General features: G+C 40.5%; 1 protein-coding gene across 1 annotated transcript in view; it reads right to left on the bottom strand.

The window, feature by feature from the left end:
• The window catches only part of LOC121539354 (probable sodium-coupled neutral amino acid transporter 6), a 47,538-nt gene that overhangs the window by 20,404 nt on the left and 2,525 nt on the right, over nucleotides 1–24,609 (bottom strand). The window contains exons 2-3 of the mRNA XM_041847775.1: nucleotides 22,111–22,234; nucleotides 1,362–1,440 (exon numbers count right to left, since the gene is read on the bottom strand). Coding sequence (XP_041703709.1) covers nucleotides 1,362–1,438 — 77 coding nt within the window. The 5' untranslated portion in view covers nucleotides 1,439–1,440; nucleotides 22,111–22,234. The remainder of the gene's footprint in view (nucleotides 1–1,361; nucleotides 1,441–22,110; nucleotides 22,235–24,609) is intronic.

Genomic DNA, 24,609 nt, shown 5'->3' on the forward strand with positions numbered 1-24,609 from the left:
ATTACTAGCTGTTTGGGGTTTTAGGCTGGGTTTCTGTACAGCACTTCGAGATATTAGCTGATGTAAGAAGGGCTATATAAAATAAAATTGATTGATTGATTGATTGATACCCTGTAGTTCGTAGAGTTGATTTGTTCGATAGATACTTCAGATGTACCAGCGGTTGTCTGAGAGGGATTGTCCTTCCCAACTAGTGTCTTTAGTGAAAGTTCTCTAGACGACTATACATGCCAGCTGCAGACTGAGATGATAAGGTCTCGTGTAGAGGTTGAGAGTTTCAGAGTTTCTCCATTTCAAACATGTGGACTAACATCTCATGTTTTGTGGTCTTTCTGGTCTAACCATTTTGTAACGTGTAGCTTCAGCTTTACGCTTCTTGGTCTTGTAGAAATTGAACCATTTGCAACACCCGGCTTATACCGTAGTATGCTTGGTCTTCCTTTAGTAATGGAGTTGTAGTTTTAAACCATTTTGTAACGTTTAGCTCACGCTTCACGTCTGCTAGTCTAATGTTAATTTGTTTTTCAAGGCTTTTTATGCACTCGGGGTAGAAGGGGCGATACATCATGTTTGTGCTCATCTGGGCGTGGCCACTGACTGAGAACAAATCAATATGGAAAACAATCATCTCATCTAGAATGCTAAAAATCACATTGTTATCTTCACAAAAGTATTATTATAATACTTAATCATTCATTTTATACAACAATTAGATGCAAACCTCATAACTGGGAAGTGTACACCCCCAGAGATTCAGTTATGTTGTTCCACTGTCTTTAATGACATCACAACATAGTAACGAATTTGACATGATTATTCTTTAAGTCCCCACTGACCATTTTTTAAGTAGGAATATTGTTTCATTATCCACTTTTGGATGTTGGAGTCTTGGCGGGAAGACTTCCTTTGTCTCACAGGGAAATTCCCTCTCCCAATACTGCATGGCACAGAAAATAACGTTTCTGCAAGGAATTTACGACCGGTCATAAAACTGGCCCCCAGGAAAGGGGATGTTCAAACCTTTGCCTAGCCACCATCTTTGATCCTCAGCCCATGAGGGCAAGTCATGACAGTGGTTTGGTGACATATTTCCTCCACATTCTTCATGTGATCTTAGCGTTATCTCTGATGGCTGGCTAGGTATGGGTAGTTGATTCCAGGTTTTGTAGCCTTGTGGTTAGAATTCTCTTGATCTTATATCTGTTATTTGATCAAAATCTGCTCTAATGGCGTTGTACCCGTCAGTCAGATCATGTGATTAATGCACCATAGGGACAGAATGGCTTGATAACTAGGCTCTTATGTTTGTTTCAATAAAGGTCTACTTATTTGAATTGATAATGCTGGAACCGTATGCATACCTAGAGGTCTCTGGGCTCAGGAAGCTGGCAATGGCTGCAGGAAGCTCAGTTTTCAAGATGAACATGTATGACGACATGGCTGGAGAGGAATATCAACAGAGAAAATCATTAAAGAGCGTGAGTTACTGGAGTGCAAACACATTATTCACACACAAGAGCAAACACAGTCAAATATGCTGTTCAAACCACAGGTCAGACACAGACAGTCAGACACAGGTTTAGAATATTAGTCCTTGTCTCTCCCAAGCTGACAGAGGTGGGGCAGCAGACTCTGGGGATCACCCAGCTAAGCCTGCTGTGCTGAGTTGCAGACACTATGCAGATGTTCCCACTACATAAGCCCCGTCAGGGTGGCCAGAATGGAAAGGGAAGGAATGCTAACTATAATGATCCCTGACGCTAATCCAGGTATTTCTCCCCCTCACTTTCCCCCAAACTCTTCTGACAGCCAATCAGAGGCCCGGGCTTTAGGTCACTTCCTGTGGGTCAGATTGCCCACCCCTAATATGACAGAGCAGGAGAGAGAGGGGCAAAGGGACAGAGGGAGCAAATCAAGTGAGGGGAGAAGTGTTTGGATCAGGGTAAGTGAGAGAGAGAGTTAGTCAGTGGCTATGGTAAAGGGAAACAGTGTTAGGGGATTAGGTTGGGGAAAGAGGGAGGGTCAGGGCTAGCTGCCTGCGACCAGAACCAGACTGTCCTGGGGCTGGTTTTCCTGTCTCCTTTAAACTAACCTGGACCCTAATCCCTACTGATCCACTAATTGTTTTCTTTAGAAAATTATTCCAATAACACTACTTCCCACACAGACACACACACAGAGATACCCACTAGGCCCCTATCATGGACTCACACAGATACACATGAGGATAAAATGAAGACTGTGCTTTAAAAATGTGGTTTTTCTCACAAGATGTGTGAGAGAACCCCAGCATCACATGCCAACGAGTTGTTCAATGTCATTTCAGCAAGCTATGACACCTACCATCTCAGATTGTTCTGAAATTGTTTCTGTAGTTAGAAACAGATAAGATAAGCATTCCTGAAACATTTTTATTTTTTCATTTTTGAGAAATTAAGATAACTGATTGCACCCAAATTGCCCATTTTTAATTAATAGGATTCATATAATATTCAATAAATATAATACCCAACATCAGATTTGGATCAACCATCTTCATAACAATGATTAAGATGTGAGGAATCCAAATAAATGGTCAAAAGCCACCCAGGGACCACCCATACAGCCAGTATACACTATCAGTTCACTTTGTTAAACAATACTCCAAGCCACAGCTTCATACTATTTGTCAAACATAGAGAACTGATGTGTGCAATCAATTAGCTTAATTTCTCAGTGATCAAATTATATTTCAACAAAATAATGTTTTTTGTCCTCTTCACTGAGCTCTTTTGAGGTGGAACGACCCCAACTGCTGTCTCTGCCCTGGCCTTGATTAACTGCAGTTACAGTTTTGGCCCGCTTTATTTAGAGCAGTTACTATGGGGGTGCCAGTAATCTCCCTTCCTCAGATATAATAGCCCAGTGGTATGGCTACAGTGTGATATTCCTGGCTCACACATTCTCTTAGAGCTCAGTTCAGCTCACATACACTATGGTAAATACAGTACATGACAACACCTTGCCTGGAGTTTAATGTGAAGTCTGTCATGTGGACCAGAGACCAGGGGCTGTATCGACAAAGCGTCTCAGAAAAGGTTTTAGGAATCCTGTTCAAACTTGTTTAACACAAAAAAAGCTCCCAGCTCAGAGTAGGTTTAAGGATGATGTTAAAATACTGCTCAGACAAACTCTGAGCCAGCAGTAAAATCAACTCATAAAAGTTTCTCAGCTGGTAATCACGACAGACAGCTTGAGGTACCGCAAAGGAAAGATAGTCATGACCCTCATTGACATTGTTGCAAATGATGGGGAATTACCAATCGCGATGAGGCATCACCAGCTGTGAACTCAATAGCAAGCTTCAGACAACAGTGATGTTGCAATGTTGCAATGGTAAAACTTGACAGGATCACTTTGACAGGATCACTTTGCCTACTCTTAATTCTTGCCTAATACAGCCTAATACAGTGACAATTGTGTTGTTATTTTGGCTCTGTAATCCAGCACTTTGGATTTGAAATTATACAATAACTATGAGGTTAACGTGCAAACTGTCAGCTTTAAATTAAGGATATTTTCATCCATATCGGGTGAACTGTTTAAAATTACAGCACTTTTTGTACATACAGTGCCTTGCAAAAGTATTCATCCCCCTTGGCGTTTTTCCTATTTTGTTGCATTACAACCTGTCATTTAAATTGATTTTTATTTGGATTTCATGTAATGGACATACACAAAATAGTCCAAATTGGTGAAGTGAAATAAAAAAAATAACTTGTTTCAACAAATTCAAAAAAATAAATAACAGAAAAGTGGTGCATGCATATGTATTCACCCCCTTTGCTATGAAGCCCCTAAATAAGATCTGGTGCAACCAATTACCTTCAGAAGTCACATAATTAGTTAAATAAACATGTTCTCAGTACATATACACACCTGTTCTGAAAGGCCCCAGAGTCTGCAACACCACTAAGCAAGGGGCACCACCAAGCAAGTGGCACCATGAAGACCAAGGAGCTCTCCAAACAGGTCAGGGACAAAGTTGTGGAGAAGTACAGATCAGGGTTGGGATAAAAAAAGATCAGAAACTTTGAACATCCCACGGAGCACCATTAAATCCATTATTAAAAAATTGAAAGAATATGACACCACAACAAACCTGCCAAGAGAGGGCCGCCCACCAAAACTCACTGACCAGGCAAGGAGGGCATTAATCATAGAGGCAACAAAGAGACCAAAGATAACACTGAAGGAGCTGCAAAGCTCCACCGCGGAGATTGGAGTATCTGTCCATAGGACCACTTTAAGCCGTACACTCCACAGAGCTTGGCTTTACGGAAGAGTGGCCAAAAAAAAGCCATTGCTTAAAGAAGAAAATAAGCAAACACGTTTGAGGTTCGCCAAAAGGCATGTGGGAGACTCCCCAAACATATGGAAGAAGGTACTCTGGTCAGATGAGACAAAAATTGAGCTTTTTGGCCATCAAGGAAAACGCTATGTCTGGTGCAATCCAAACACCTCTCATTACATTTTACGTTTTAGTCATTTAGCAGACGCTCTTATCCAGAGCGACTTACAGTTAGTGAACACACATATATATATATATATATTATTTTTTTCATACTGGTCCCCCGTGGGAATTGAACCCACAACCCTGGCGTTGCAAACGCCATGCTCTATCAACTGAGCTACATCCCTGCCGGCCATTCCCTCCCCTACCCTGGACAACGCTAGGCCAATTGTGCGCTGCCCATGAGTCTCACGGTCGCGGCCGGCTGCGACAGAGCCTGGATATCACCCCGAGAACACCATCCCCACAGTGAAGCATGGGTGGCAGCATCATGCTGTGGGGAAGTTTTTCATCGGCGGGGACTGGGAAACTGGTCAGAATTGAAGGAATGATGGATAGCACTAAATACAGGGAAATTCTTGAGGGAAACCTGTTTCAGTCTTCCACCAGCGGAACCCATCCAACTTGAAGGAGCTGGAGCAGTTTTGCCTTGAAGAATGGGCAAAAAAAAGAGACTTGCAGCTGTAATAGCTGCAAAAGGTGGCTCTACAAAGTATTGACTTTGGGGGGGGGTGAATAGTTATGCACGCTCAAGTTTTCAGTTTTTTAGTCTTATTTCTTGTTTGTTTCACAAGATAAAATATTTTGCATCTTCAAAGTGGTAGGCATGTTGTGTAAATCAAATGATACAAACCCCCCAAAAAATCAATTTTAATTCCAGGTTGTAAGGCAACAAAATAGGAAAAATGCCAAGGGGGGTGAATCCTTTCGCAAGCCACTGTAGTCCCCCCATTTTAGGGGACCAAAAGTATTGAGACAAATTCACTAGAAATGAATTACCCAATAGAAATGAATGGTAAATAATGTATTGTGTCATTTTGGAGTAACTTTTATTGTAAATACAAATTATAATATGTTTCTAAACACTTCTAAATGAATGTGAATGCTACCATGATAACAGATAATCCTGAATGAATCATGAATGATGATGAGTGAGAAGGTTAGAGGCATAAATATAATAGCCCCCCAAAAATGCTAACCTCCCGTTATTGTAATGGTGAGAGGTTAGCATGTCTTGGGACGTATGATATAAAAAGCTAACCTCCCGTTATTGTAATGGTGAGAGGTTAGCATGTCTTGGGACGTATGATATAAAAAGCTAACCTCCCGTTATTGTAATGGTGAGAGGTTAGCATGTCTTGGGACGTATGATATAAAATGCTAACCTCCCGTTATTGTAATGGTGAGAGGTTAGCATGTCTTGGGACGTATGATATAAAATGCTAACCTCCCGTTATTGTAATGGTGAGAGGTTAGCATGTCTTGGGACGTATTATATTTTTTAACCAATTCTGATGGTTGTTAAAAGCAGAATTTTGATAATATTACCGTTATATCAACACACTCATCACTACCGTTTAACAACTCTATCGCTTTGGTACAGTAGTCACTTTCCCATAATGTTGCATAAAACGTTTGAAAGGTCTATCATTTTCATTGAACACAATCAAATGCCTTAATTGCCCAATTCTTATAAGCATTCCCAATTTTGGCTTTTTTTTTACATAGTGATATTGTGCTCCAAAGGGATAACTTCAAATAACATGTAGGTTAATTAAATAATTGAAAGAAAAATGTGATTATTTATTAGCCTAGTGGTTGTAATTATTTGAGATATCATGTGAAATAGGCCACATGTAAAATAATTGTCAAAAGCGGAAGAGATACTGTTGCAGTTAGGGCTAAATTATTTATGGATTGATCAAATAGAAATATCAATAGATTCTTTTAACAACTTTTTAAAAGCAATTGCGCAATAATTTTCTGCAGGAACCACTGACTCGTTGCCTTTTTCTATTATCAAGACATCTGCTGGTAACTCTTAACTGGATAGAACAGCTCATGTCTCCTAAATATCTGTCAACAAGGTGGGACTCATGACTAAAAGAGGCTTCGTGCATAGCTTTTATTTGTACCCATTAGAGTAGAAGTAAAATATTCTCAGCACGCAAGACCAATTTTCTACTCCGACGCTTTGTGGATACAGGCCCTCACCTGAGCCTACTTTTAGACCATGCATAAAATAGATTCACATGTCCATACAGACTTTGCCATGAGCCACATTATGAAACATGATGGAATCGCTTAGGTTGCGTTTACACAGGCAGCCCAATTCTGATCTTATGGGCAAAAGAGCTGATCTGACTGGTCAAAAGAACAATTAGTGGAAAAAATCAGAATTGGGCTGTCTGTGTAAAAGCAGCCTTTGAGTCATGCAGTCGTTTACTGTAAGTGTACAACATCTTCCACAAGCACCACAATGCAGACACATTGGTAGTGGGGAAATACTTACATTTCAAAACATAACGCCTTGAGCATAAAAATATGATACAAATCAATCAAATCAAAAGTTGTTGAAATAAGGACATTATCAACAAAACAGGAGAATTGGTGTACTGTATATTGTGAATGTGTGTACCCTGTGGACACAGTGGGAGGGTGTATTTAACACAACACAGAGGCACTTTCATCTCATCAAGAGAGAGGGGGCCGGGGTCTGTGAGAGCCCTAGGCCATGCATTAATTAAGGTAAATTGGCCCATCAGCCTTTGGCAGGGTAGATAAGTGTTTACCCAGAGTCGGGCTAAATGCACCCCTTATAAAAGGGGGACAGGGGTGTGGACAGACGCAGGGGGGCATGGCAGTGCGTAGGCCCTCTCTCACACACTGCTCCATGCTGGGACAACCACAAACATTCCACAGGGCATGGCAATAATAATCCACTCAGCCCTGCTGCTAATGACTGGGCAAGAGAGATCACCTCGGCTCCCATCTGTGTGAGAAGTAGGGCTGAGGAATGGAGGGGGAGGGAGGGAGGGAAAGGGGAGGGAGTGAGGTTGGATGGGCACTCCCATTAGGTCTCTCATCACTGTGAGAGGTGGGACTGGGAGGGTCACCATCAGATCAATTAGTGTGTTCCAGTCCCATATGGAAGGAGCCAGAGGGGACAGTGGCTTGGGGTTAAAGGTTATCAGGGACTCAAGCCAATGGCCACACAGGGAAGCAGTAGTGGTGCAGGGCCCTTTGTTTTCCAGCAGGAGGCCCAGTATGACCGCAGTAAACACAAGTCAAACGAGCAGTTACAGGAAATGTGCCCAGGCTTAGCCCATCCCACTCCCCGCCCTAGACCCATCTGATACTCCGAGGCTGTGACATCACTGAGACTGTAAACAGGCACACCCACATCACAGTGATCTGAGGCATGTTACTTTTTAATGGTGCTACTTAATTTCAAATGTGACAGTGGATCTACAGCCAGGGATGCAACATTGAGAAAAAATTTACGAGCAAAGAAACAAAGCTGACCTTCCCTTCAAAGTTTTGGATGTGAATTTCGACACCAACAAGAATAAACAAATAATTGAAAGGGGTTTACTTGTATGATAGATTATTTCCTATGCAGATTCGAAATAGATTCCATACAATTCCATAACAGTGTTCTGTGTTGTACTGTACTAGGTATAAAAACAGATCCACAATTTTACTAATATTATCAAAATCAATAAATCATAGCATGTTTTTGGGCTCGTTCTTACCTGATTAAGTAGAAATTATGTAAAAAGTACTCTTATATTACTAAAACATAAGTTGAAAATGACACTTTTGCTGCTTCCTGTTGTCATGTATTTTGTATTATAGCTGAGTGTCAAAACACTGGTTTTAAATGTCAAAATTCATAATCAATATGCTGAAATAAGTTGTGATATGTTGCAGACCTGAGAGCTGAGGAACGCTCAACTCCGTTCTCGTATATCGAGGAGGAGTTGAGTTTTGATAACTGGTCATGGGATTTGCTAGCAACAACATTGAATCACCATCAGTTGATTATTGTAAAAAGGTCAATTCTGAAAACGCTTAACTGTACCTATGTTTGTCCTGTACAGCTGTGGTCGTTCCGCGGGGTGCTGAAATTCATAATTTAATAAAAACTTTTAGCGAATACAACCAACTTTTTCCTTGTTGCTCGTAAGCTGAGATTCAATTGGGCCCGTGCTATCCGGAATCCTTGGGACGTCCCTCAGCTATTGAAGACCAAGACATAAAAACATGTACTATGACATACAGTGAGGGAAAAAAGTTTTTGATCCCCTGCTGATTTTGTATGTTTGCACACTGACAAAGAAATGATCAGTCTATAATTTTAATGGTAGGTTTATTTGAACAGTGAGAGACAGAATAACAACAAAAAAATCCAGAAAAACGCATGTAAAAAATGTTATAAATTTATTTGCATTTTAATGAGGGAAATAAGTATTTGACTCCCTCTCAATCAGAAAGATTTCTGGCTCCCAGGTGTCTTTCATACAGGTAACGAGCTGAGATTAGGAGCACACTCTTAAAGGGAGTGCTCCTAATCTCATCTTGTTACCTGTATAAAAGACACCTGTCCACAGAATCAATCAATCAATCAGATTCCAAACTCTCCACCATGGCCAAGACCAAAGAGCTCTCCAAGGATGCCAGGTACAAGATTGTAGACCTACACAAGGCTGGAATGGGCTACAAGACCATCGCCAAGCAGCTTGGTGAGAAGGTGACAACAGTTGGTGTGATTATTCACAAATGGAAGAAACACAAAATAACTGTCAATCTCCCTCGGCCTGGGGCTCCATGCAAGATCTCACTTCGTGGAGTTGCAATGATCATAAGAACGGTGAGGAATCAGCCCAGAACTACACGGGAGGATCTTGTCAATGATCTCAAGGCAGCTGGGACCATAGTCACCAAGAAAACAATTGGTAACACACTACGCCGTGAAGGACTGAAATCCTGCAGCGCCCGCAAGGTCCCCCTGCTCAAGAAAGCACATATACAGGCCCGTCTGAAGTTTGCCAATGAACATCTGAATGATTCAGAGGAGAACTGGGTGAAAGTGTTGTGGTCAGATGAGACCAAAATCAAGCTCTTTGGCATCAACTCAACTCGCTGTGTTTGGAGGAGGAGGAATGCTGCCTATGACCCAAAGAACACCATCCCCACCATCAAACATGGAGGTGGAAACAGTATGCTTTGGGGGTGTTTTTCTGCTAAGGGGACAGGACAACTTCACTGCATCAAAGGGACGATGGACGGGGCCATGTACCGTCAAATTTTGGGTGAGAACCTCCTTCCCTCAGCCAGGGCATTGAAAATGGGTCGTGGATGGGTATTCCAGCATGACAATGACCCAAAACACACTGCCAAGGCAACAAAGGAGTGGCTCAAGAAGAAGCACATTAAGGTCCTGGAGTGGCCTAGCCAGTCTCCAGACCTTAATCCCATAGAAAATCTGTGGAGGGAGATGAAGGTTCGAGTTGCCAAACGTCAGCCTCGAAACCTTAATGACTTGGAGAAGATCTGCAAAGAGGAGTGGAACAAAATCCCTCCTGAGATGTGTGCAAACCTGGTGGCCAACTACAAGAAACGTCTGACCTCTGTGATTGCCAACAAGGGTTTTGCCACCAAGTACTAAGTCATGTTTTGCAGAGTGGTCAAATACTTATTTCCCTCATTAAAATGCAAATCAATTTATAACATTTTTGACATGTGTTTTTCTGGATTTTTTTGTTGTTATTCTGTCTCACTGTTCAAATAAACCTACCATTAAAATTATAGACTGATCATGTCTGTCAGTGGGCAAACGTACAAACTCAGCAGGGGATCAAATACTTTTTTCCCCTCACTGTATACTGTTTGCGCTCTTTTAAAAGACAAACCACTAAAATGGGAAACGCAACACTTTGACTGGATAATAGCAACGAATCATCTCTCCACAGGTTGTTCTAAATAGTGACTGGGGTTGGCTTTAGTTTGAGCCATACCTTGACTGTCAAATCCATGTATTATAATGTGGCCAGCTACTTTTATACAGAGAGCACCGCAAATGTTCCATTCCATTTGAGTTTGAAAATGACAACGGCGTTAAGTCCTGCGATAGACAGGTGCATATGACAAAATCAAAAGGTACCAAACCAAATATATTAATCTGATTCAGGCAATCGATTTAGTGAGAGTGATGACTATACACTTTCATAATAACATCTCCGATCTGAGGTAAAAAGGATGTATAATTCCACTAAATTTTATGTGGTTAAAATGTAAGCTTTTGTAATGTAGTAACATGTTTTGTCCACAAAAGGGGAAAATTGCTCCTCAAGTGCAAAGACGTACTTTGCTTTGTTTTTCTTGTTTTTTGTTAAATGTCTGCTCAGCCCACATGCTCTATATATGTAATGTATACAATCACTATGTATTTATACTATGATCCTCCCATTCTATGGAATGCCCACCACCCTCATTTAATGTCTGCTAAAATGTTTTAGTTGGTTCTTCAATGATAGACGGAAGAGATAAGGTTAACTTTGATTCTATACAAGTGAAGGCCAACAAAATCCAATTTATCACATGGAATGTGCACTGGCACCATGATGGGGAAAAAAGCATATGGTTATCGAACACTTAAAGAGATTGTCAGCAGATGTGGTTTTCTTGAAGAAACTGAACATTTAAAGAGGAGCAGGGTTGGAGAGGCCTATGCTGCCACCCACTGTAGTAACAGCAGAGGTGTAGGCATCCTGATAAATAAGAATACACCATTTTCCTTTATATCCCAGCACACGGACCAAGAAGGCCGTTTTCTAAATGTTGAATTGTACCTTACATGGTGATAAATACACACTGATTTCATTGTATATCCCACCAGGGGTAAATCTGGTGTTTTTAGACAGAATTCAAGCTATATTAGATCAAATCCAGACAGGAACTATTATTTTAGCAGGAGACCTAAATCATACAATCGATAAGATTGACAGACGAAAGGCTAATTTAGGAGCCTGTAATCTCAAAAAAATAATTTACAGGACACTTGGGGATTACTATTCCCAACTACAAAATACTTCTTTTTTTCTCAAAGTAAGAAAAGCTATTCAAGAATTGACTACATTTCTATTTCCAAAAATGCACTCAACAATTTACTGGTTAAAAAAATTCATGATATAGTGATATTGGATCATTCTCCGGTATCATGCTTAATTACACAAATAGAAAATACTCTTAGTGACAGAACTTGGAGAACGAACAGAGTGCATCTTTTGGACACGAACTGTATTAAAATACATGAACTAAAAAATTAAAACCATTACAAAAGGTAGACATAGAGGACAGAGAAAAGCCGACCCCCAAAATGCACCGGTCAAAAGTTTTAGAACACCTACTCATTCAAGGATTTTTCTTTATTTGTCCTATTTTCTACATTGTAGAATAATAGTGAAGACATCAAAACTATGAAATAACACATATGGAATCATGTAGTAACCAAAAAAGTGTTAAACAAATCAAAATATATTTATATTTGAGATCCTTCAAAATACCCACCCTTTGCCTAGATGACAGCTTTGCACACTCTTGGCATTCTCTCAACCAGCTTCACCTGGAATGCTTTTCCAACAGTCTTGAAGGAGTTCCCACATCTACTGAGCACTTGTTGGCTGCTTTTCCTTCACTCTGCCGTCCGACTTATCCAAACCATCTCAATTTGGTTGAGGTTGGGGGATTGTGGAGGCCAGGTCATCTGATGCAGCACTCCATCACTCTCCTTCTTGGTAAAATAGCCCTTACACAGCCTGAAGGTGTGTTGGGTCATTATCCTGTTGAAAAACAAATGATAGTCCCACTAAGCCAAACCAGATGGGATGGCGTAACGCTGCAGAATGCTGTGGTAGCCATGCTGGTTAAGTGTGCCTTAAATTCTAAATAAATCACAGACAGTGTCACCAGCAAAGTACCCCCACACCATAACACCTCCTCCTCCCTGCTTTACGGTGGGAAATACACATGAGGAGATCATCCGTTCACCCACACTGCGTCTCACAATGACGCGGCAGTTGGAACCAAAAATCTCAAATTTGGACTCCAGACCAAAGGACAAATTTCCACCGGTCTAATGTCCATTACTCGTGTTTCTTGGCCCAAGCAAGTCTCTTCTTATTATTGGTGTCCTTTAGTAGTGGTTTCTTTGCAGCAATTCGACCATGAAGGCCTGATTCACACAGTCTCCTCTGAACAGTTGATGTTGAGATGTGTCTGTGACTTGAACTCTGTGAAGCATTTATTTGGGCTGCAATTTCTGAGGCTGGTAACTTTAATGAACTTATCCTCTGCAGCAGAGGTAACTCTGGGTCTTCCTTTCCTGTGGCGGTCCTCATGAGAGCCAGTTTCATCATAGCCCTTGATGGTTTTTGCGACTGCACTTGAAGAAACTTTCAAAGTTCTTGACATTTTCCGGATTGACTGACTTTCATGTCTTAAAGTAATGATGGAGTGTCGTTTCTCTTTGCTTATTTGAGCTGTTCTTGCCATAATATGGACTTGGTCTTTTATCAGATAGGGCTATCTTCTGTATACCCCCGCCACCTTGTCACAACACAACTGATTGGCTCAAACGCATTAAGGAAGGAAATTCAACAAATTAACTTTTAAGAAGGCACACCTGTTAATTGAAATGCATTCCAGGTGACTACCTCATGAAGCTGGTTGAGATAATGCCAAGAGTGTGCAAAGCTGTCATCAAGGTAAAGGGTGGCTATTTGAAGAAACTCAAATATAACATATATTTTGATTTGTTTAACACTTTTTTGGTTACTACATGACTGCATATGTGTTATTTCATCATTATGACGTCGTCATGATTATTCTACAATGTAGAAAATAGTAAAAATAAAGAAAAACCCTTGAATGAGTAAGTGTTCTAAAACTTTTGACCGTTAGTGTAATTTGGGATGCTTTTAAGGCGTACATTATGGGAATGATAATCTCATACTCTGCAAAAGTTAAATCTGATTTAGAAATGTAAGACAAATCACTATCTTTGAAAATGCCCATAAAAAAATATTTACAAGGTAAAGAAGAAAATAAGATTTCTGAACCTAAGCAGCAATATGATATTTTACTTTTGAAGTGAGCCAACTACAGGTTAAACTCAAAGCATACTACTTAATGGCAAATAAATCAGGTAAATATCTCGCAGCTCTCTCAAAATGAATAAAGCAGTTATAATTTTAAAAGATACAAAAGCGGTAATTAGAAACAACAGCGCTTAATTACAATTTTAAAAGCTTCTATGATGTATATAAATCAGAATTAAAACAACAGTTGGACGGATCCTATAGCCTTCTTAGACTCAACAACTCTGAAGCAATTATCAGCAGACAAAAAATAAATCACTAAAAACAGAGATAACCCAAGAAGAAATATTAGATCACGTTTAAACATTCGCACAGAGAAAATCACGAGAAATGGATGGCTTTCCCATATAATTCTATTCAACATTTTGGGACAAAGTAGACCCCCTATTTACAGAAATGACAACACTCATGTCACTCAATTCAGTACATCCTAATTCCATGTTTTAAACAGTTATTTCAGTTATATTAAAACCATAAAAATCTGTAGAGTCCCCTGCTGATTATAGTCCCATACGTTTAATAAATTGTGACAATAAAATAATAACAAAGCTTATAAGCAATAGCATGGCAAAATAATAAAATTGATTAAATTGGGGGGGGATTCTCAATCTACACACAGTACCCCATAATGACAAAGCAAAAACAGGTTTTGAGAAATGTTTGCAAATAAAAAATAATACATTTACATAAGTATTCAGACCCTTTACGCAGTGCTTTGTTAAAGCACCTTTAGCAGCAATTACAGCCTTGAGTCTTCTTGGGTATGACGCTACAAGCTTGGTACACCTGTATTTGTGGAGTTTCTCCCATTCTTTTCTGCAGATCCTCTCAATCTCTGTCAGGTTGGATGGGGGTGTCGCTGTACAGATATTTTCAGGTCTCTCTAGAGATGTTCGATCGGGTTCAAGTCCGGGCTCTGGCTGGGCCACTCAAGGACATTCAGAAACTTGTCCCAAAGCCATTCCTGCTTGTCTTGGCTGTGTGCTTATGGTTGTTGTCCTGTTGGAAGGTGAACCTTCGCCCCAGTCTGAGGTCCTGAGCACTCTGGAGCAGGTTTTAATCAAGGATCTCTACTTTGCTCCATTCATCTTTCCCTCGATCCTGACCAGTCTCCCAGTCTCTGCCACTGAAAAATATCCCCACAGCATGATGCTGCCACCACCATGCTTCACCGTAGGGATGGTGCCAGGTTTCCTCCAGACGTGACGCTTGGCATTCAGGCCAAATAGTTCAATCTTGGTTTCATCAGACCAGAGAATCTTGTTTCTCATGGTCAGAGTCCTTTAGGTGCCTTTTGGCAAACTCCAAGCGGGCTGTCATGTGCCTTTTACTGAGGAGTGGCTTCTGTCTGGCCACCTATCATAAATGCCTGATTGGTGGAGTGCTGCAGAGATGGTTGTCCTTCTGGAAGGTTCTCCCATCTCCATAGAGGAACTCTGGAGCGCTGTCAGAGTGACCATCGGGTTCTTGGTCACCTCCCTGACCAAGGCCCTTCTCCCTCGATTGCTCAGTTTGGCCGGACGGCCAGCTCTAGGAAGTGTCTTGGTGGTTCCAAATTTCTTCCATTTAAGAATGATGGAGGCCACTGTGTTCTTGGGGACCTTTATTGCTGCAGAAATGTTTTGGTACCCTTCCCCAAATCTGTGCCTCGACACAATCCTGTCTCGGAGCTCTACGGACAATTCCTTCAACCTCATGACTTGGTTTTTGCTCTGACATGCACGGTCAACTCTGGGACCTTATATAGACAGGTGTGTGCCTTTCCAAATCATGTCCAATCAATAGAATTTACCACAGGTGGACTCCAATTAAGTTGCAGAAACAGGTCTGCCTTGCATTAAAGAACATAATTGGTTAAGGAAAACTGTGATAAATAAAAAAGTATATCAGTTTCATTTAAGGACCAAAGGATTGACAGCCGTCCCATATAGATTGAAAAATAGTTGGGAAGAGATTTTTGACGTACCGATCCCATGGCATAGTGTTTATGAACTGATACGCAAAACGACACCGGATTCAAAACTTAGAATCTTTCAATTTAAATTATTATATAAAATTCTTGCTACCAATATAATGTTATTTATATGGGGGATACAATCTTCCCAGCTCTGCAGATTTTGCTGCGAAGAGACAGAATCATTAGATCATTTGTTTTGGTACTGTCCATTTGTAGCTTGTTTTTGGACACAGGTCCAGGAATGGCTAAAGGATTGCAATATTTACCTGGAGCTAACCCTGCAGATAGCACTACTGGGTGATCTGAAATGTCATAGTCAATCGATCAATAACATAATAATACTATTAGCAAAAATGTTTATTTTCAATTCACAATCTGTAGAAACAATGAGAATAGAAAGTTTCAGAACTTTTGTAAGACATCACAGTACAGTTGAAATATATATGGCAAATAGAAATCCTATATGGATGGTGTTAAAATATAGATGGGAGGTGTTGAATGGAATTGAAGGATGGGACTAATAACAACGAACAACAAACAATAACAAGATAACTAATGTAAAGCATACTGTGTCCATAATAAGTGTATAGGTTATAGGTTGGGAGCTTTTGTGAAGGAGCACAGTTAGAAAGATATGGCATATAGAAGCAAACCGGATGGACATCATGAAAATGATCGGAGAGGTTGAGAGTAGAAGAAGTTCAGGAGAAAAAACAAACAAAATATAATTATTGTAAAATTGACTGTGTCCATAAAATGTAGATAGTAAGTATAAGATGGAAGTAGAGGCCTAAGCATTGTTGTTCACTAGTTTACTCCAAGTAGGGAAAGGGTGGCGGGGTTGGAAAGTAATAAAGGGGAATATATATTTTTAAAGGATATATATACAGTGAGGGAAAAAAGTATTTGATCCCCTGCTGATTTTGTACGTTTGCCCACTGACAAAGACATGATCAGTCTATAATTTTAATGGTAGGTTTATTTGAACAGTGAGAGACAGAATAACAACAACAAAATCCAGAAAAACACATGTCAAAAATGTTATAAATTTATTTGCATTTTAATGAGGGAAATAAGTATTTGACCCCTCTGCAAAACATGACTTAGTACTTGGTGGCAAAACCCTTGTTGGCAATCACAGAGGTCAGACGTTTCTTGTAGTTGGCCACCAGGTTTGCACACATTTCAGGAGGGATTTTGTCCCACTCCTCTTTGCAGATCTTCTCCAAGTCATTAAGGTTTCGAGCCTGACGTTTGGCAACTCGAACCTTCATCTCCCTCCACATATTTTCTATGGGATTAAAGTCTGGAGACTGGCTAGGCCACTCCCGGACCTTAATGTGCTTCTTCTTGAGCCACTCCTTTGTTGCCTTGGCCGTGTGTTTTGGGTCATTGTCATGCTGGAATACCCATCTTCAATGCCCTGGCTGAGGGAAGGAGGTTCTCACCCAAGATTTGACAGTACATGGTGCCGTCCATCGTCCCTTTGATGCAGTGAAGTTGTCCTGTCCCCTTAGCAGAAAAACATCTCCAAAGCATAATGTTTCCACCTCCATGTTTGACGGTGGGGATGGTGTTCTTGGGGTCATAGGCAGCATTCCTCCTCCAAACACGGCGAGTTGAGTTGATGCCAAACAGCTCAATTCTGGTCTCATCTGACCACAACACTTTCACCCAGTTCTCCTCTGAATCATTCAGATGTTCATTGGCAAACTTCAGACGGGCCTGTATATGTGCTTTCTTGAGCAGGGGGACCTTGCGGGCGCTGCAGGATTTCAGTCCTTCACGGCGTAGTGTGTTACCAATTGTTTTCTTGGTGACTATGGTCCCAGCTGCCTTGAGATCATTGACAAGATCCTCCCGTGTAGTTCTGGGCTGATTCCTCACCGTTCTCATGATCATTGCAACTCCACGAGGTGAGATCTTGCATGGAGCCCCAGGCCGAGGGATATTGACAGTGCTTTTGTGTTTCTTCCATTTGCGAATAATCGCACCAACTGTTGTCACCTTCTCCCCAAGCTGCTTGGCGATGGTCTTGTAGCTCATTCCAGCCTTGTGTAGGTCTACAATCTTGTCCCTGACATCATTGGAGAGCTCTTTGGTCTTGGCCATGGTGGAGAGTTTGGAATCTGATTGATTGATTGCTTCTGTGGACAGGTGTCTTTTATACAGGTAACAAGCTGAGATTAGGAGCATTCCCTTTAAGAGTGTGCTCCTAATCTCAGCTCGTTACCTGTATAAAAGACACCTGGGAGCCAGAAATCTTTCTGATTGAGAGGGGGTCAAATACTTATTTCCCTCATTAAAATGCAAATCAATTTATAACATTTTTGACATGCGTTTTTCTCAATTTTGTTGTTGTTATTCTGTCTCTCACTGTTCAAATAAACCTACCATTAAAATAAGACTGATCATTTCTTTGTCAGTGGGCAAACGTACAAAATCAGCAGGGGATCAAATACTTTTTTCCCTCACTGTATATATAAATAAATAAAAACATGGGGGATTGGAAGTGATGCAGACAATTACATCGATGGAAGTTACAATCTGCAATATTAAGCTGATTTACCCCCCCCCAAAAAAAAACTATGTTCAATGGAAACAGGATGCACCTGAGCTCAATTTTGAGTCTCATAACAAAGGGTCCATTTTTTATTTTTATTTATTTTTTCAAAACTTTCTAAAAACCTGTTTTCGCTTTGTCATTATGGAGTATTGTGTGTAGATTGATGAGTGACATTTTTTTTATTTTAGAATAAGGCTGTAACGTAACAAAATGTGGAAAAAGTCAAGGGGTGTGAATACTTTCCGAATGCACTGTATCAAACAGGGTTTATTAAAAATAGACACTTACAAACAAATACAAGAACATGTTTCAGTTTAATACAATACGCAAAAAAACAAGAAATAGACTTATCAATAAAAGGCTGTAGATGCCGAAAAGGCTTTCGACCATCTTGAATGACCTTTTCTATTCAAAACTTTGGAAGCTTTAAAAACTTTCCAGCTGAAATAATACATTTTATAAAAATATTGTATAAATGTCCTAAACCAAAAATACACAAATAATATATTATCTAATTAAATTGCTTTAGAAAGGGGTACATCCCCTCTCCCCCTCCTGTTTGCACTGGCAATTGAACTGCTTGCAAAAATAATTAAACAGGACCCAAATGTAACAGGTATCAGTATTGGTAAAAATGAATATAAACCAAACTTATTTGCAGATGATCTCCTGATATACCTGACCAATATTGAAAACGTAATGCCCCCTTTGCTAAAAAATATTTTCATAATACAAAATCTCAGGATATAAAATTAACGTGAAAAAAACCAAAATAACGGCAATAAGAAAAATTATAACTCACGATTTACAGCAATCCTTTAAGTGGACCACAAAAAATAAATACTTAGGATGCTTAATAAGTGACAATAAACAACAAACTCTCACTGTCAACTGCGTTTGTTTTCAGCACACTTAACGTGTGTAAATATTTGTATGAACATAACAAGATTCAACAACAGACATAAACTGAACAAGTTCCACAGACATGTGACTAACATAAATTGAATAATGTGTCCCTGAACAAAGGGGGGGTCAAAATCAAAAGTAACAGTCAGTGTCTGGTGTGGCCACCAGCTGCATTAAGTACTGCAGTGCATCTCCTCCTCATGGACTGCACCAGATTTGCCAGTTCTTGCTGTGAGATGTTACCCCACTCTTCCAGCAAGGCACCTGCAAGTTCCCGGACATTTCTGGGGGGGAATGGCCCTAGCCCTCACCCTCCGATCCAACAGGTCCAAGACGTGCTCAATGGGATTGAGATCCGGGCTCTTCGCTGGCCATGGCAGAACACTGACATTCCTGTCTTGCAGGAAATCACGCACAGAACGAGCAGTGTGGCTGGTGGCATTGTCATGCTGGAGGGTCATGTCAGGATGAGCCTGCAGGAAGGGTACCACATGAGGGAGGAGGATGTCTTCCCTGTAACGCACAGCGTTGAGATTGCCTGCAATGACAACAAGCTCAGTCCGATGATGCTGTGACACACCGCCCCAGACCATGACGGACCCTCCACCTCCAAATCGATCCCGCTCCAGAGTACAGGCCTCGGTGTAACGCTCATTCCTTCAACGATAAATGTGAATCCGACCATCACCCCTGGTGAGACAAAACCGCGACTCATCAGTGACGAGCACGTTTTGCCAGTCCTGTCTGGTCCAGCGACGGTGGGTTTGTGCCCATAGGCGACGTTGTTGCCAGTGATGTCTGGTGAGGACCTGCCTTACAACAGGCACACAAGCCCTCAGTCCAGCCTCTCTCAGCCTAGTGCGGACAGTCTGAGCACTGATGGAGGGATTGTGCGTTCCTGGTGTAACTCGGGCAGTTGTTCTTGCCATCCTGTACCTGTCCCGCAGGTGTGATGTTTGGATGTACCGATCCTGTGCAGGTGTTGTTACACGTGGTCTGCCACTGCGAGGACGATCAGCTGTCCGTCCTGTCTCCCTGTAGTGCTGTCTTAGGCGTCTCACAGTACGGACATTGCAATTAATTGCCACATCTGCAGTCCTCATGCTTCCTTGCAGCATGCCTAAGGCACGTTCACACAGATGAGCAGGGACCCTGGGCATCTTTCTTTTGGTGTTTTTCAGTCAGTAGAAAGGCCTCTTTAGTGTCCTAAGTTTTCATAACTGTGACCTTAATTGCCTACCGTCTGTAAGCTGTTAGTGTCTTAACGACCGTTCCACAGGTGCATGTTCATTAATTGTTTATGGTTCATTGAACAGCATTGGAAACAGTGTTTAAACCCTTTATAATGAAGATCTGTGAAGTTATTTGGATTTTTACAAATTATCTTTGAAAGACAGGGTCCTGAAAAAGGGACGTTTCTTTTTTTGCTGAGTTTATAAAGAACTTTATTCCATTACTCAACAATATGAAAGCAGATCTAATTAAATTGAAAAATCTTCACATAAATCTTACAGGAAGAATAAACCTCTTTAGAATGGCATGGTTTTTGTATTTATTTTCAGTAATACCAATTACCCCACCAAAGACATTCTTTAAAAAAGTATACTCGGTCATAACAGACTTTATATGGGCAAATCAAATTCATAGAATAAAAAGGAAAGTTTTACATCTTCCTAAGTCTGAGGGTGGTTTTAACCTTCCAGACTTGGAATTGTATCAACTCGCTACTAAAGGCTTTTACTTGCGACATATAGTTAAATGCACTAAATGGGAACATATTGAAGATCTGCATGCTCATCCCCAGAATCTGTTTACGTGTCTGTTTTCAAAGGATAAAGCAAAAAACATTAACAACTTTATAGTTAAGAACACTAAGAATATGGAAGAAAATGACACGTATTCTACAAGAACCAATATCACTCCTAAAAACACAACCTTATGGAACAATCCTTAAATAGCTTTTCAGAATTCAACAATAAATTGGTCTACATGGAAAACTAAAGGCATAGAAACTGTAAATGACTTGGTAACAGGAAATACATTTATTTTGATGACAGAATTCAAAAGTAATTTTGGACTGACCAATGTAGATAGTTTCAAATACATGCAACTTAAAAAGTTACATTTCACGAAATTTCGATTTGAAATCTTTTGGACATCAAAGCAACCTTGATGGAATCTTATTTGAGTCCGAAAAGTATGTTCATATGATAGGGAAGACATACAAAATCTTGCAGAGAGCCTACCCAACTGACAATCTCTTAGAAAAAAATATAAACTATTGGAACCAAGACTTAAAAAGAACTGATTGGAGCATAACTAACGAAATGACAGTATAAACTAATGTATTGAATGCATTATACAAGAGACAAAACTCATAAATTCTACAGCACAACGGCAGAGTCATGTCCTAAGTGTAAAACGAAAAATGACTCAATAATCCATGCTTTTTAGGAATGCTATAAATTCCGGAAGTTGTGGGCAGAGCTAGAAAGTTGGGTGTCTTCTCATCACTCATCTTGAAAAAACGTATACTAAAAACCATCATTAACACAATGGAAAAATCTAATTATTTAGTATTGAAATAATGAAATAGCATGGGCGATCGAGAAAAACAAATTGGTACAATTTAAGGCCAAGTGGCAAACAATAATGCAGGCACTAGGGATGGAGTTGTGAGCATGCAGGTTTGGGCACATGAGATGTAGTCATTGTTTGTGTGCGTCTATAAGTTATTGTTCATATATAGAGTTTTTAAAAAAGAAAGAAAAAAAAAGAAAGAAAGAGCTAAATTGACATTACACTGTGGCAGCCTAATCAAATTCAACTGATGTTTGAGTGGAGATCTGAATGGCAGCTCACACAGCATCAGTAAGAGGTGTATAGAGTAAGCTGCCAGACTGGACACTAGCAGCAGCTGCAGAGACCGAGTGGACAGGAGTCAGTATTCACCACATTCACATCAAAGTGACACACTGTGGTGAATACTGACTCCTGTCCACTCGGTCTCTGCAGCTCAAATGATTACATCTAGAACAATCTACAGTTATCATTTCACTGCTAAAGGAGATGGGTGTAGAGGCGTGGAGCTTCTAGAGAAAGAGCTGAGTAGTGAGCACAAAACCAAGGAGTTAGGGGGCAGCTCTAGATTTCAACTTTTAAATATGCTTGCATCTGTTCTACTCACCAGAAGTCCACTATACCGGTGTTGGCCATTGCATAGGCAAGGTCCAGGATGCCACTGCCCATGATGGCATTCATCAGGTTGAAGACAGAGGAGGTGAAGGAGGCCACTTTAGTCCTTGCCTCCTCTGGAGAGATAAGAGAGTAAGAAAGAGAGACAGAAGAAAGAGAAAAAGGGGGGGGGGAGTAAACATATGGAGAGCTCAGTCAATCACAAATCAAACAGCTCACTATAAATTAACATACTATTACTTGAAAGAACAATTTCAAATTCTTAACATAATCAAGGAAGTTAATCAACTTAGAGGAAAGCTTTCTGAGACCCACTGTGCTACTGTGATGAGAACACTGCAGTGGAATGTAGTGTAGGATCTGTGAATGGAATAGGAGATGAGGAGAGTGGATTTGAGCCCTAGCCTGCAGGACAGCTGCCAGAGCTGGGTATATTAAGGATGATGCCTGGCTCGGTTTGGCCTCTATAATAGGGGATATCCTGGAGAGATCCAGCCACAACCCTGGTGTCAATGTCACAGCAAACCGGAGTATGAGAGTCTGGATTAACCTATGAGTTGTTGGATCTGATATAGCCAGGGTTCCAGCAGTGGTGGATAGGAAGTGCACTATTATTACATCAAGAGGGCTAAATATACATCAGACTAATATGCAGGGGAAGTGTGGGGATATCAGAGCATGCAGTAGTGGACCTGTAGTGCTTTCTAAGAGTGATCTGCATTTTGACATAGGCCTTCACCACAGATCTTTATGACAGAGTTCCCTTAGCCTTGACTACAAGAGGAGATATGTGAACTAGCTAGAAAATAGAGGCTCCCTCTGTGCTGCACTGAAATGTCTGAGGTGCTCCACTTCCCTTGTAGGCCTGTTTGTTTAGCTGTAATCAGTCATCATAACGAGTAACCATCAATCATTCTAAAGACTTGTGTTGCAATGCTTGACCTCATATTAGGGGTCATTATTTGTCTTGTCAATAACTCTAAGGTTCACTTTAGCGTCACTTTACAGCGGGATGCGTGAGAAAAAGTCTTTCTTTTTGGAAAATTAAGGCATAGATACATTTTTCAAACATTTTCCATCTTAAAAATTAGGCATAAGTAATGGCTTTGATTTCTGGTCAAACAGATGGAAAAGGAGCCGACAAAGAGTCTTACCAGTTTAAGAAACATTTCCTTGTAACAAAACCCAACATATCTTTAAAATATTTTCTTATTTCTCTACCTCATGAGGGAGGATAATGAAAGTTCACAGAAGTAACAAGTAAAAGGTAGACCTACAAATTAGTTAGTGTTTTACTAATATCCATTTTTGTTTATGAATTATTAAGTGATTGAAAACTTGTAATTCTGTTACCAAACTGGTAACAGAATTACTGGAAAATCAGTAACGGAATTACTACAATTGAATTGGCTACAATGGGAAATCATAGTAGTCACAAACCACAGTTTGGTCACCTGCTACTGTTCTCCCTTCCACTGGCATACTGTTATGTTCAGCTCACAACTGTTTTCTTTCTCTTTCCGTCGTCTAGCGGTCAAAGCGAGTGTGAAAACAGCATGGACAACCCTCTCTCTCTCCAGTTAATGTTACCTCTCCCGGCTCTTACTGACACCTACTCATGATACCCCCCTCTTTCCTTTTACTGCATCCGCACCCACAGAGCACCAACCGACACTGGACGTCCACAGACTTGAAAAGTATTTTAAATTTGGTCAGTCTGCCCTGGCCTTGATTTCAATGTCCACAGACATCGATTTTGGGCTGGTCCGGACCGGCCTTGATTTGGCCCAAATATAGACGTCCATGTTTGTTGACCAGACCAAATCTGAACCAATCATAGACGTCTATGTTTCACATGTTTGGACACCACAGTATAGTAAAGTGAAGAACAGTAGAGTACAGTTAAGAAAAGTAAAGTAGAGTACAGTATAATGTACTGTACTATACTGTGCTGAACTCTACTCTGATGTGCTGTACTCTAATATGCTGGACTGTGATGTCCAAACTTGTGATACATACAGTACCAGTCAAAAGTTTGGACACACCTACTCATTCCAGGGTTTTTCTTTATTTGTACCATTTTCTACATTGTAGAATAATAATGAAGACATCAAAACTATGAAATAACACATATGGAATCATATAGTAACCCAAAAAGAGTTAAACAAATCAAAATATATTTTATATTTGAGATTCTTCAAAGTAGCCACCCTTTGCCTTGATGACAGCTTTGCACACTCTTGGCATTCTCTAAACCAGCTTCATGAGGTAGTCACCTGGAATGCATTTCAATGTACAGGTGTGCCTTGTTAGATGTTAATTTGTGGTATTTCTTTCTTTCTTAATGCGTTTGAGCCAATCAGTTGTGTTGTGACAAGGTAGGGCTGGTATACAGAAGATAGCCCTATTTGGTAAAAGACCAAGTCCATATTATGGCAAGAACAGCTCAAATAAGCAAAGATAAACGACAGTCCATCATTACTTTAAGACA

This window comes from Coregonus clupeaformis, chromosome 25 (assembly GCF_020615455.1).
Source record: "Coregonus clupeaformis isolate EN_2021a chromosome 25, ASM2061545v1, whole genome shotgun sequence".
In the NCBI taxonomy this organism is placed as follows: domain Eukaryota; kingdom Metazoa; phylum Chordata; class Actinopteri; order Salmoniformes; family Salmonidae; genus Coregonus; species Coregonus clupeaformis.